General features: G+C 37.2%; 1 protein-coding gene across 2 annotated transcripts in view; it reads right to left on the bottom strand.

The window, feature by feature from the left end:
- The window catches only part of NT5DC1 (5'-nucleotidase domain containing 1), a 219,492-nt gene that overhangs the window by 196,645 nt on the left and 7,872 nt on the right, over positions 1-14,975 (bottom strand). For both annotated transcript variants that reach the window (XM_067546625.1, XM_067546624.1), the window contains exons 4-6: positions 13,238-13,344; positions 11,600-11,679; positions 7,044-7,125 (exon numbers count right to left, since the gene is read on the bottom strand). In XM_067546625.1, the coding sequence (XP_067402726.1) occupies positions 7,044-7,125; positions 11,600-11,679; positions 13,238-13,344 (269 nt within the window). The remainder of the gene's footprint in view (positions 1-7,043; positions 7,126-11,599; positions 11,680-13,237; positions 13,345-14,975) is intronic.

Here is a 14,975-nt window from a genome sequence, read left to right as displayed (position 1 = left end):
TGGATACAGCATTCATCTAATTATACAATACTCAGCACTGAAATTAGTGGTACATAGATGAGCAAATCAATTAAAAATAAAAATATAATTTAAAAATATTGTTATTTTGGTTGAATGCACAAAATATTCATTTAACAATTTAATCAGGCTTTTGTTCAAATAAGATTCACCAGACCATGCATGGCTTTCAGAGAAGAATACATCAGAGGCTTGTCATATAAACCTGAAAACCTGATTTTATTGTTTATGTTAAGCTGAAAATTGGTTTTACATTGATGCTTTATCAGTCATTTTCTCTGTCAGTGTCACTCTTACTAAAAGCACAAAAAATCCATGTTTTACCATTTTTGATTATGCTATTTCTTTATGACTGTATTAATTGGAAACCAGCATTATTTTTTCTTTTCTAAACACTTCTACTTTGTTTTCCAAATTTTATAAAACTTTGGTGCTAATAAAAAATGAAGTTCATCTTTAAATTGGTCTTTTATTAAGTCAATATGTATTATTTTAGAAATTGTAATAAATTATTATATGCAACAGCTTTGCAAAATTCTAGTACTTCTTTTGCCTACAATGAACAATGCTTTCTGGGAGAGTAAAAGAAGATTTATGCTACAGCAGCCAAATAGATTTAGTGAGTGGGTCCGTAAATTTTCATGATAATTTTTGCAAGGCTGAATGGCAACAGAATAGGCACTAAACACAATACCAAAACACCACATAAATTCTCCTTCTTCTTGAGCCAAATTGAAGATTCTAGGCACTTTGGCCTGTTTGATTATCAGCCTGGGCTTTCTCTCCCATATCCCAATATAATTCAGGAATAAATTTCTATTAGGATTACCAATCTTTTGTACAAAAAATGACTTCAGTATGCAATCATTTGCGAGAGATCATTAATCTGTTTGACAGCGCAAAGCATCTTTCCAGTATCTCAAGATGATATTCTTTGCTGCCAATATATTCAAGTTATTTGGCATTTCCAGCTGGGTAGTGGATATGGGAAACTTTCCATTGGCAAGTACTACTGATCATCTGAAAATGTTTCCACAATTACTTTACGTGGAAGACAGTCCAAAACATGTGCTGAAATTAAGCACTGACAGTGTACATATCTTTAGAGTATCTTTCCCAGACCTGAAGAAGAGCTCTGTGTAGCTCGAAAGCTTGTCTGTCTCACCAACAGAAGCTGGTCCAGTAAAAGGTATTACCTCAACCACCTTGTCTCTCTAGTGAAATGAATGACTATCATTTGCCCAATAGTATATAAAGTGAAAGTGATCACTACAAATAAACTTGCTTAAGATGTTATCTCCAGACATGCTATGCAATTTAGTTACTAAGAAACAAAATATAATTAGTTGTTGGGGTTTTTTTGAGTGAGGGGGAGAAGAGTATTAACTAGTAGTCTTGAGAGTACATTTTATGAAATCTTAATATTCATCAATGTTAGAATAGACATCTGTAAGAGACTAATAACTTGTCTCACTTACCTTTTCATTCATCTAATGAACATAAACACTTAGGCTTGCTTTATAGGAGTTTAAACAAAAACAGTAAAAGTTAAACACCTGAGGTCTTTGACACTAACTTCATTAATGATCTTATCACATAGTCATATCAGAGTCTGTCCAGCCATGAGTATAAGAATGCCTAGAGATGGATTTTGGTGGTAAATTTGGATTCAATCATCCTGTTTTAATTTTCAAAGTCCAGCCTGCAAACTATCCTGCTTTTAATTTTGGATTCATAATCTACTTCTACAGAAAACAGTGACAGACCCCAAATCTTCTTAGGCACGTACTACAAAGGTTATTGGACTTCCAAGAAACAGCAGACATAGGAATGCAATTCATGGAAAAATGTCAAATCAGAAGTGAATTAAATGTAGTCAGAAAAAAGAAGTAAGGAAAAATCACAACAAAAAGTTACAGATGCTGAGCCCAGAATGAGGTAATGCAACAAAACTAGCAGCAGTGTGTGTCAAAGGCCAATCTCAAGCATACAAAAATCAGGAGCCAGACCCATCAAAAGATCATGAGGTTAGCTTTAAAACCATGAGATTTTTTTTTAAAATAATGTTTCAGTTCTTTTTATATGCCTTCTGGCTTTTGAAGCTTTTCTCCATCACCATGAAGGTTAGGAATTTACTTTTTTTATTAAAAATAAAAAACAGATTCTCTCGAGATCCCATGATTCCAAGAGCAGGGGCTTTAAATGAACAAAAAATGTCAGATGTCATGAGATTTATGATAAAAGCATGAGAACTGGCCACAGTGAAGAGAAACTCCATTTATCAGCTCTAAATGTTGCATCAAGTGTCCGGAGATACAGAAAGTTCAGTAGTAATCCAGGAGCCCTCATACGCTCGATGAACCACAAATGGACACACCATACTAGCTGGAGAGCCCAGGATACAGGATGTAGGGAGGGGGAGAAAGAGGAGAAAAATCAGATGCAGCAAATACATCTGCTCAACATCCTTCTCACCAATATCAGAACTAAATACAAGATTCATTTTCTTTCACAACCATTTTTTCACCATTTTAAAAAACAATCGACCATATTTTAAAAATACTCTATAAACAAAACAAGTAATTTGCGCCTACCCACAGAGAAAAGAAAATATATATAATTAAAACAACAGTGTAAAGTACCCAGAGGTCTAGTCCTCTTTTGGCAGTAGAAATACAGTAACGGCCAGCAGCTGTGAGCAGGAAAATAAAATTACAGAAAGTTTTCTAGTTTCAGATAGTCTTCCTTTCTGAAGTGTTGATGTTTAGTATACATAAAGAATGACACGTGATTAAGAATTGCTATCAATTACACTATAATAGAAAAATAGAAAGGAAAATCTGAAGCTTTTGAATATGGCTATTGAATTAAATAGCAACATGACTGGTGGTGTTTCTTAAAATACTTAAAAAAGTAATCAGGACCGAAAAAATTAAAGTTGTATCATTTAAACCTCAGGTCCTGAAACTATGGGCCATAGAGTGCTTACTGGTAACACGTAGCGAGTTGGTGCACACTCTCCTTATCTCCAGTGGACTAGCCTGGACAGCTAAAAATACTGTACATACATATCAATTTTCTATATGCCCAATTGCTTTCATTACTGCAGAAACATAAATGGAATGCAAATGGGAAAGGGAGTGTCTGGGAAGGGTGAATGGGATGGAAATCAGTCCTCAAGGCGCACTCTGAATTAAATTGTGGTCCACACTAGAGCTAGTGGAAAGTTTTCTATCAAAAGTAGGTTTTCAGTTAAACAAATAATTCACAAAACATCTGTTTTCCACAGAAATATTTACTTTTTCAAAAAAGCTGAAAACTGAAATGCTGTAAATACTGCCATGATGCCTCATGGGAGTTGTAGTTCAAATGTCTTATGTCCCCATTCTCCTCTTTCAGCTAGGTTCCCCTGCCAGACTACATCTCCCATGATACACAATGGTCAGGGATTCCTGTGATACACCTCCTCCTCTTTCCAGAACAGGAGCCATGGTGCATCATGGCAGATTGTAGTCCTTCCTATAAGGGAGCCTGGCCTATAGAAGACAATGGGATATGAGCACCTAAACTACGAGGCATCATGATAGCATTTCTGAATTGAAATATTTTGGATTTTGGTCAAAATAAAAAATTACCATGGGAAAATTTAGAAAAAAATATGATTTTTTTCATTTTGTTTTCAACTATCTCTAGTCCACACTGTGTACATGTTCACAATTTCCTGCCTTAAGCTTAAGAAAACATGTTAAAATAAAATTTGTTTTAACTTTTTTATTTGCTCACTTCTACAGGGTGAGAAATATAATTAATAATTTCCCCCTAAATATCCCACAAATTAATCTTAATGACCATGAACTAGCAAAATGGCCCTGAAATATTTTTAAACTAGTCATGAGTTTTATAACATTGATTTTTACATAACACACTATTAAACATATTCTATAAAGTAATTTTAAAAGGAATTATTTCAGGTGCTGCTGGGTAACAATCAAAAATTTACCATTTTGAAAATGATAATGTCCCTGTATCAATTAATAATACTTAGCCCTCAAATAGTCCTTTTTCTCAGAGATTATCCCCATTTTACAAAGGGGGAAAGTGAGACTGCAGAGAGGCAAAGTGTTTTGCCTAGGGGCATGAAGCAGATGAGTAGTAGAATTAAAATTAAAATTCTTCTTCTTCCCAGTACTGTGCCCTATACACTAGACCATGCTGTTTAAGCAGCATAAGATCATTTTGATGAACTCTAAAACCACATATTGCTTTTTAATGGCTTTTGCAGCTCTTAATTTTATAAAATATATGATTATTGTTTTACAAGTTCTAATTTTACAAAACTCTTATCCAAAATACTTGCAGGTTTTGCAGCCAGTTATTTTATAAAAGATGTATGCCCTGTTGCAATCATTAGGCCTACAATTTGATTGTAATTGTACACTCAATTCCAAAACGTATGTGAAAGTTTGTAAGATGTCACAATAACCTGCAACTTTTTGCCTGCTTGGGAATTAACCATGGAAAGTAGATCATGTTATTTTTAATAAAGAATGTTGTGAACAGGTACAAAAAGGAGACGGAAAAAACTGAATTCATTTAAACACAAAGGGCCTACTGATATGATTCAAGGACTATGTTAAAATCATGCTTGGTAAAAAATAGAAAATGTGGAACTGGAAATTAATGAACCAAGTTGGTGTGTCAGATATTAGGCCTAGTTTGTGGACAAAACAATAATGGGATGAGCTTTTCCACCCATCCTTCCCTTTGTGGGTCCTTAAAAAGACTTTTTCGGGAGGGTGGGGAAAGAAAAGAAGATACTAAGGCTACGGAAGCAAGCTTCACCATCATGGCTGCCAGACCCACCACTTCTTGGGACCCTGGACCTTCTTCATTCTAATCCTGAGGGATACTCAGATCAGTCTGGGCCCAAAAGGCATCCAGATGACATCATCACCCCATCAGCTCCAGCTAAATCCCAAACACCCCCTGAAATTAAACAAGATCAGACTTTAACAGCAGCAGTAACTCCAGCTCGTTTCAACTAACCTCTTCTCTTCTACCCCAAACCCCCCAGCTATTACCATCTTTGATACATCTAAAAGACTGTCAAACAAGGGGGGTTTCCCCTCTAAAAAGTCTCCTGGTAAAGCAAAAGGGAACAAGATATGTTGTTAAAACAAACACTTTATTTAATAATTTCAACTAAATTCAAACAATTTCAAATACTTTAACTGTTTTTCCTTCTACAATATCTCCTTAACAAAATTTAAAATATTTAAGTGGTGTATTTGCTATGGTATTAAGCAGGCTGAGGTCTCTGTATAGCAAGCCCTGGGCCTTGTTTAACATTACTTAATGTTAGACAGTGATTGGGTTATGTTAATACCTTCAGCCCATTTATTTAAACTAAATTAACACAACAGCCCCCTTGGACTTTTCTAAAAGATAAGTATGCGTGTACTAAAATAAACACTGCCACTGATAAGATTATTAAGCTTTCAGTCAAAAATTTACATACATTTATCTGTTTGTACACAGACCCTCTACTTACATATACAAATAGGTATTTGCACATGCAGACATGTATAATAAACCAATAAACCTTTTAATATACACATTACATATCAGTTTACCAACCCATAAGCTCTCTAATAAACCCATATATGCTCTCAAACACTAAGCCACATCTCTACCAAGCAAATACTGAAGTAACATAAGTAGTTCATTGTCAAATTATATCAACAAAGAAGCAAAACAATTATGTTTTTAATGTATAATTTAATTTTACACAATCCTTAAAAAAAGTTACATTAAGCCAAAATATTGCTACTTAACTATATGTACCCATTCAACAGACCCAAGAAATGTAGTTTTATCAGATATAGTCTTATACACATTAATAGAAAGTCAGTAGAAAAACTATCAACCTCATTTCACAACTCAAGCTGTCTACTGTGGACCAACATATCTTCCAATTCCCAATAAATATGAACCACAGTGTTATAGCGTTTGTAATTAATAATAAAAACCATCTTCTCCACCCCTTATTAAAAAAGTTGTAATAGAATAATCTTTCAGAGAAACAGCACCACTATACAAGTAATTCTAGGCAAAATTACAAGGGCAGGAATGTGCAATGTTCAATCAATGACATAACTTGATTTGCTGAATACTCCCTTAATATTTTGTAATTTTTTTTGGTCTTGCTAAAAATAATAGTTAATGCACGAATATCTCTGTACACAGTGTCCATGCATAAATTACATCCACTCTTTCACCCCAACTCTTCCAATCATGAGAGTTAATGATTTTCTTCTGTTAAGTTACAGTAATTTATTAAGATAGCACCCCACAAGCGTTATGAAATCCATCAAAATGCTTAAACTGAAGGCAGGTAGAGAGAGTTCAGAGTAACCACTTCAGAGTAAACATGCACAGAATACATTTATATTTCTAATGAAGATCGATTTGAGTAACAAAGCAAATTTATAAGTTTCTGCTTCAGTAAATATATAATTAGGCTTGGATGGATTCAATTTTTATTGGTAAATGTCAGGAAACATTGATTTCCCCAAACAGACACAAACCTACGAAAAAATATTTCCATTGATGATAATCAAAATGTACAGACAGGCAAAGTAAGTAAAATGCTGCTTGAGAAAGTACAGACTGATTGACTACTATTTACTTTGTATATTTTTACATGTGATGTTGACAATTTGTGATTTAACGGTTATAAAGTTTTAACTTTTGAATTTCAACACCTACGGTCATTAAATAATTATTATCTGATACCCCATAGTTTCCTGAAACTATGAACATTTAAGTAGATGTGAATAAAAAAATGCTTAAAACCCATAATTTTGCGCAACTGTGAAAATTAAGATCAAAATTTTTAAAAATTCTTAAAAATAAACATTGATATTATCTCTTGAAATTATTAAAAACATACAAATTGAATTCTGCCAAGCCTACATATATTTTCAGCCTACTATAGTAAGCATGTCTTAATTTAACTCACCTACCTTTAAAAGCTGAGGTTTTATAGTTATGCTGTATAGCAGCAATCACATCCTTCCAAAAGTTGTATTTTGGCTGTCTGCCACACTGTACAAGTAAAAATAAAGAAATAAAAACCCAGTGAGCATATCAGGTATCAGTTATTCTGAGTTTTTACATGAGAAAATAAAGTGAATGTCATTAATAAATAATAATGATTATTTGAAAGCAAAGTATTATGGCCTGGGACACATGAGATCAGTACATGGCTCTGCCACAGGCTGTGTGTCCTCTAAGACAAGTCACTCAGGTCCAGATTTTTAAAGATATTTAGGCCTTGTCTACACTAGCACTTATGCCGGCAAAACTTTTGTCGCTCAGGGATGTGAATAAAACACCCCTCTGATCGACATAAGTTTTGCCAGCTTATGTGCTTGTGTGGACAGCGCTGCATCAACAGGAAACACTCTCCTGCCGAAACAGCTACCACCGCTTGCTTCGGTGGTTTTATTATGTCGGGGGGAGAGCTCTCTCCCATCACGATAATGTGGCTACACAAGCGCTCTTATAGCGGCACAGCTGTAATTGTAGACTAGCCTTTAGGCATCACTCAGCATCCTCCTTATCTAAATGAGGTCTGGTGTACACAACAGACCTGTATCGTACAACCACATCGCACAGCGGTGTGAAACATCCACCCTTGAGCAATGTAGTTATACTGACCTAACCCTCTATGTAGAGAGCGCTATGTCAGCGGGAGAGCTTCTCCCACTGACATAGCTACCACTTCTCGGGCAGGTGGATTAACTATGCCAACAGGAGTCTTCATTAAAACGCTACCGCAGCACAGGTACATCAGTGCAGCTGCGCCAACGCAGAGTTTTAAGAGTAGACTTGCCCTTAGGAGCCTGAGTTATTTTGAGAAGTGGTTTAGGCACTTAGGAGTCAATGAAAGTTAATGAAACTAAGTCTGTTAGGCATCACAATTCTGAGCAGTGCAATGCCTAAATGCCTTTAAAAATCTGGGCCTTAATCTCCCAATGCATCTGTTCCACATCTACCACCAAGGATGCTTCCCTCTCTCACAAGGATAGGGGAGGAAAAAAAAAACTATGAAATGTTTGCAATGTGCTTGGAAATAGGATGAAGAGGGCCATATAAATACTTAGAACAACAACTGTGTAGGCCAAGAGCAACTATTTTGCCTCGTTACCCATATTCAGGAGGCAGAAGTAATCCTAACATCCTGGGAGTCTATTGCTATAATTATGTTTACATGTGTTTGGGAACATTCTGCTTGTAACATCTTGCAGTTCTGTTTGCATTTTGCCTGTAATATTTCAGTTCAGTCTGCTGTTTAGAAATATTTTGAGGCCTTTTGTTACACAAGCAACTGTCTGGCCAATATCTAAGAATGTTTAGTGTGAATGTGCTTTGTTATTCTGTGTCAGTGGAATAATCCATATTGATGGCGAATTCCACTTCAGCATTTTTAGGCTTGTAGTAACTTTTACTCTCCTCTTTTTCTGAATGTATGTATCATTTAGTTGGAATGTAGTTTTAATTGGAAGTTGTACTTTTTGTTTTGAGTTTGTTTTTCGTTGAAGTAGACATTAGTTAGCATGACTGAGGAATGAATGGTATGTGAGTGACAATGAAGTAAAAAGGTGGTAACTTTAAGTCTCCCCGATAACAAAAGGGAGTAAAGCAAGCCTTTGTTGTAACAACTTTTATGATCCAGATGTCCGAAGAATGCGGATGAAGATAACCCCAGGTCCAGAGGAGTCCACCTCAAGGACAGGAACAAGGCAAAGTGTAAAACAGAAACAAGGAAACGAACAGAACAGATGTCACGCTTGCAACATTGTGGGTGACTGATAAATCACACCAGGATGTGGATGCAGCATGACACAGCAAGATTCATAGACTCAAATGGAAACTGACTACTATAAAGATGAGGTGAAAAGATGAGGACTTTGGGTTTGTTCTGCAAACATCCAGAAGCATCAGATTTGCGACTGACAGAGCCCAGCTCCATCCTTGTGTTCAGAACACTTGGCTCGAGCAACTCATAGGCTGGTCATTATACTCTGCTTGCAGAACATTTGTGTGTATGTGGGGGCGGGGGGAGAATTGCTTCTGTATTCACAATAAACGTGGCGTATTGCCTTCTCCCCCTAAATAAGATCCAGCTGGTTTTTATTTTTCTAAGAGTAATAACTGTGGATAACTGGATTACTGATGTGTGAAATTCAGTTCTTGAAGACATACATTTTGTCCTTAATTGGCAGGTTGATATGGTTTACCTCTAGATAGTCATTTTCATGGCAATTTTAGTGGATTTATGGGTGCCCCATATTCTGCCATTAAAACTGGCAAAAACATCCACCAGGACTTAGTGGTCCTGCCAATAACTCCTCCCCAATGCCAGATAAAACATTTAGCCGAAAGCCTAGCTAAGCACAAATGCTTTACATCGCACTCTGAAGCCTGTTAAACTCTGGCTCTGGCAAAATGACAGAGGAAAGCAATTCTACAGCCAGGAGCCCCCAATGAAGCATACACTCTCTCCCTTCCTAGAAGGATCTGCCCGAGGAACTGACAGCAGAAGTATCTCTGCTGATCTCAGTTGCTATGTCAGGAGATGGGGAAACTGCTTCTCTCCCTAAGCATCTGAATCCCAAAGCATTTGAGATCGTAATTAGTCTCTTGTATTACACCCAGAAGCAAACAAGCAGACAGTACACACCACAGAGTAAAGTAATGACCAGTCACAGAAGGTAAGTGGCAGCAGCATGAAGGTAATATAGTCTGAAATAGACTTTATTTGCTAGCTTAAAAAAATAAAACTAACTTTTCATATGTAATGTAATTGTAATTAAATTTTGTAGCACTGTTTGAACCTCACAACCCTTTTGTTAGAATAACTTTTGATGCAATGGTTAACATGATTTCATGGGATTGCCTTTGAGATCTATACCTGCCACCCAAAATGTGTGGGTTCAGATGGGAATAAAGACCATTCATTAATGCTACAGGGGCTGTATGGAGCTAGAAAAAGAATCAATACTACAGCAATAAGACAAATGTAACGTCTACTACTCCAAACATGGATTTGCAGGAGTGCCTTATATATGGTCTGCTGCTGAATCTTGGGGGATGAAGGAATTTCTTTTTTTGCTTTGACAGCCAGTGAGTAGCAACCTATCAGGGTATCCCTCATGCATCACTTCCAGGTCATATACCAGCAGCTGAGCAGTGCTGCTGTAGGGTGTTCATTATGCTACACTGGCTTTGTATTTCAGGGATTGGGAAGTTTCAGCGTTGTGGTTTTTTAACTTGAATTTTATTGACTTTTTTTTTTAGAAAAGTTGACCTGATAATGATGTACGATATGAAAACATGATATAGTAATCAAGTTACAATTACAAATTCTCAATAAGCACCACCAACGCAATTATACGTAGGTTCCCTGGAATACAGAAAACACATATAATGAGAGGAAGAATGTTCCAGTAGTTAAGGCGCTACCTGCGAATGCAAGATCTGAGTTCAATTACCTGGTCTGCCACAGACTCCCTGTGTGACCTAGGGCAAGTCATTTATTCTCTGTGATTCAGTACTTCCCTACTTCACAGGGGTGTTGTGAGGGTAACTGGATTAAAGACTGTGAGGTGCTCAGATACTATGACAGACAGTCTGATAACAGGTACTTTTCCTTTAAATAGAGCTAAAGCTCAGAAGAGATTAAATATTGCAGTGTCATTAACCAGCATAGAGACTTAAACTATTGCAATAGAGGGATATCTCAGTGCTGTGCTATTGAAAGAATCTGTACTTCATTAAAAACATTCTACAAGTTTCAACTTCCATGTGGTCTTCAATGCAAATGAAATCTGAAGGCATTTCCTTCAGGAAGAATTTAAGATATAGTATCTTATACTCTTGTCTGAGTAAAAAGCTCTAGATATTCATGTGACTGCACTAGAGATACTGTCATCTAGAATTTAACCAGTGGTTATGTTTAGCACCTGCACACTTAAAAAATGATTCCATATCTAGAGGTGTATTCCCAGCTGTACACATAATTCTACATGCTACAGATAATATGTGCACTGAAAGTTTTCCATTTGAAGATTTACTTTTCTGAACCCACTTACCTATCTACCTTCATTAACAAGTCACTTGTAAGAGTTACACTATAATATATTTTAATTTCCAATTCGTTTTTGAGAATACCATTCTGAGTGTAAGAACGACTAAGGCAGACAAGCACTTAACTATTCTCATACAGTATTTGCGCCCTCTGGTGGAGGCAGAGTATACTTTGACCACACCATTTATCCTGATTGTTTTAGTACAAGGCTTAGATACAATGTAGAACTGGAATAGAAAACTCCAACCCAACTTGTATTTCACTTCTTAGCCTAAGTGTCAAAACAATGCATTACCCAAAACGGTACTTTGTGCATTTAGGACTGGGAGGGGAAAGAGAGACGACGAGCGGAGAAAGGAAAAGAATAAAACAGGTTACAATATTTTTCTTTTCTATTAATTGTGCTGGATATTATGTAGTTCTTACCTGGTCTAAACAATCCACAATCCTTGCACAAAGAAGGGCTCCTGGCAGGTCAAAATAATTATCATAGAAATAATATTTAGCTGCAAAAGAAATAAAAAGAAAAATTGTTTTCAACTATGCTATATATTTTAATTGGGGAGGGGGGAAGGCTGTGTTTAAATTGTTAATTTTAAAGTTCTCGTGTTTTTACTGGGAACAGATATTGGCCACTGGCAAATCTACTATCACGTAACATTTTTGTCAGATTCTCTTTCTGGCCATCATTCTACCGGTGAGAAAATTGCTACTATACAGCAAATTATTGAAATTATAAAAATAAATATGAAGGCCCTGGATGAGATCCCCACCAGCTCAGGCAAAGACAGCCAGAGTCGTGTAACAGGGATCTAAAAATATTGATGGGTCCAGCAGGAGGAAGATTCCTGCAGTGTAGAACCGAGGCAGAGAGTTACAAGGCTGCCTTTTGTCAACATCCTCACAAGTCCTGATGTGGAGCAGGAGGGGTGCGTTGGGGGCAGGGTTGTAGGACACAGTGCTTTGGAGATTTCAGATGGCACTGTGGCCCATAGGTCAGCCTGCTGTAACCAGACAGGCCTTTGGGACTAAAGTATACTGGGGGCCCCGCCCCTCCAGCCCTCAGAGCTGCCCAGAATATACAAGATGTAAAAGTGGCTTGAAGACACATTTCTGGGCTGAGAGTTGTGGGCTGTGCCTCATAGAGGAGCAGCACAGACTCCCACCCCAGGACTCCACTCCTGCAGACATAGGCCTATCCAACCTGGGTAGTTATCTGTATATTTCAATGGAACTACTCAGGAGTAAAGCTATGGATGGATGTGCTCATGGCCTTCATCCTCAAAACCCTCATATTTTATTGACTTAAGCATTTTAAAATCCTATACATTTTGTCTGAAATCAGTGCTCCTGAAGGAGACCAAGTTTATTTTATTTTTTAGTTAATAACAAATGCTTCCAAGCATCAAACCTCTGTGTACATTATAGATGACTGTAAAGACCAAAGTCCCTTCTTTATTCACAGAATAGGAGGAGCTGCAAAATTGACAAGAAAGCAAGGCAGCTAGAGCTTAGCTACCCCCGCTCCCCGGGGGCAAGATGCCCCGGGCAGCCAGATCCTACTCCTGGCAGGGAACAGAGAGTGGGGGAGCAACTCACTGGGAGCCCAGGAGCCTGATGGGCAGCTGGGCTACCAGCAGTAATTGCTGCGGTGGCTGTAAATTGATCTAATATAGGTTGACTTACGTTTCTAGCATAGACATACCTTCAGGGCATTTCTCCAGGGAATACCATACCCATCCCAAAGCAAAGCTTTACAACGAAAACTAGACTAAGACCACCAACTTGTTTCACATGGGGCCAACAGCAGTCAATCTTAACAACTTCTGTTCATTGCTGACAAGGATTCAGTAGGAGCCTGAGAATTGAAGATGAAACGCTACATATCCCTTTACCAATCCCCAACACACCCAGTCCCCTACATTGTCCTAATTTAAAAATCTTTTAAGTGTTTAAAGGAAAAACTGTGTAACAGCAGCAAGTATTGCAGTATCTAAAACAGACTCCAAGATCATGAAATCTAAGGTAAAGAAATATATATTAGATAGATAAATAGATATTTACCTGAGCGGGAGACCATTCCACTGAATGTTTTAAAGTGTTTCCATTCCCTCCTTCCATAAGTTTCCAAGATCTCCTCAGGAGTCATACTCTTTGTACCATGGCTTGCCCTAATTGATATATTGTGTTAGAGGTTAAAATATTCAAATCATTCAAATTTCTTACAGTGCACAAAAGTGTGTAATAAATAATCAAACATTGAGCTGGACTATGTGATTGATCCCTTTCCCATTTCCTCTCCACTCAGTAATTTATTCTTGGGGAAAGGGGAGATGTCTCTTGAATGACAGGCTTGATCCTCTCATGACCCAGAAGACATAGAATTTCTCTGATAAATCAATAGTGTTTTGCTGGAAATAAGATCACCAATTCTACCCTTCCATCTAGGGAAATTTTCTTTAATGGTACAAATTATCTTCCTCTGGTCTGACTAAAAGTAATAAGATCTGGGAAACTTTATATTTTTCTGCCATCAGCATCAGTATATTTTGCAGCAAGTAGTACGCCCCTCAAAACCAATATTGTAACCACTAGTCTTTTCCTTGTAAGAGTTCTTATCTGCACTGAATACTCCTGTAGCCCTTGGTCAAAAGAACAATATTTTATATTAATTTCAAACATAGAAGATATCCACATATAATAGATCCAGTCAAATTATTTTCAGGAATGCCAAGAACCTGTATGTGTGTGTCCAATTAACATATCTGTGAAAAAAAATATGTAATTTCTTCCTTCTGCAGCATGTGAGCATTTTTTTTTCTGGACAGAACTGTGTGCTTTGCCATTGTGGACACTGATCCAGTTAAGAGCTCTTCACGGGAAGGTCCCTATACCCACATAGAGTTCATTGCAGGAGTACTGCTTCTTTACAATCAGTTTCTGATCATCATCAGTTGTATGTAAAACATTTGTTCTGATTATCAACTTATGAAAAACCTCATTTTTTCCCCCTAGAGAAGCTCAGGTGCACTCAGAAAAAAAATCACTTCTTTTTGTTGTAATCTCAAACATTCCTATGTCTTTCCTAGCATCTCCAGGCTTATTCTCTCCCCATAGTGCCAGAAGAACCATGCTCCCGTATGACAGTCTTTTTTAAAATGTCTTTGTCTTGACTTTTACTAAAAATCACGACTTAAATTCCTCCCTTCACTTATTTAGCATACACTCCTCAGGCACTGAACTATTTAGGCACAATGGAGCAAGGGATATATCAATCATGAATGGTGTGGAGAAAGAACAGGGAAGTGTTATTTATCCCTTCACATAACACAAGAACTAGGGGGTCACCCAATGAAATGAATAGGCAGCAGGTTTAAAAACAAACAGAAGGAAGTACTTCGCACAACACACACAGTCAACCTGTGGAACTCATTGCCAGGGGATGTTGTAAAGGCCAAAAATATATCTGGGTTCAAAAAAGAATTAGATAATTCCTTGGAGGATAGGTCCATCAATGGTATTAGCCAAGATGATCAGGGACACAACTCCATGCTTCGAGTGTCCCTAAACCTCCAATTGCTAAAAGCTGGGACCAGAGACAGGGGATGGATCACTCAAAATTGATCATTCTGTTGATTCCCTCTGAAGCATCTGGCATTGGCCACTGTCAGAAGAAAGGATACTGGGCTAGATGACCATTGATCTGACCCAGTATGGCCATTTTTATGTTCTTATAGTATCCGTCTTAAACTTTAAATTATCTGAATTCTATTACTTTGTGTGCGTGTGTGCATGTGAGTAG

The sequence above is a fragment of the Emydura macquarii genome, unplaced genomic scaffold, assembly GCF_026122565.2.
Source record: "Emydura macquarii macquarii isolate MOO-44397 ecotype Brisbane River unplaced genomic scaffold, CSIRO-AGI_Emac_v2 contig_1146, whole genome shotgun sequence".
NCBI classification, from domain to species: Eukaryota; Metazoa; Chordata; order Testudines; family Chelidae; genus Emydura; species Emydura macquarii.
Note: the sequence above shows the minus strand (reverse complement) of the source record. Positions and strands in the feature narration are given on the sequence as shown.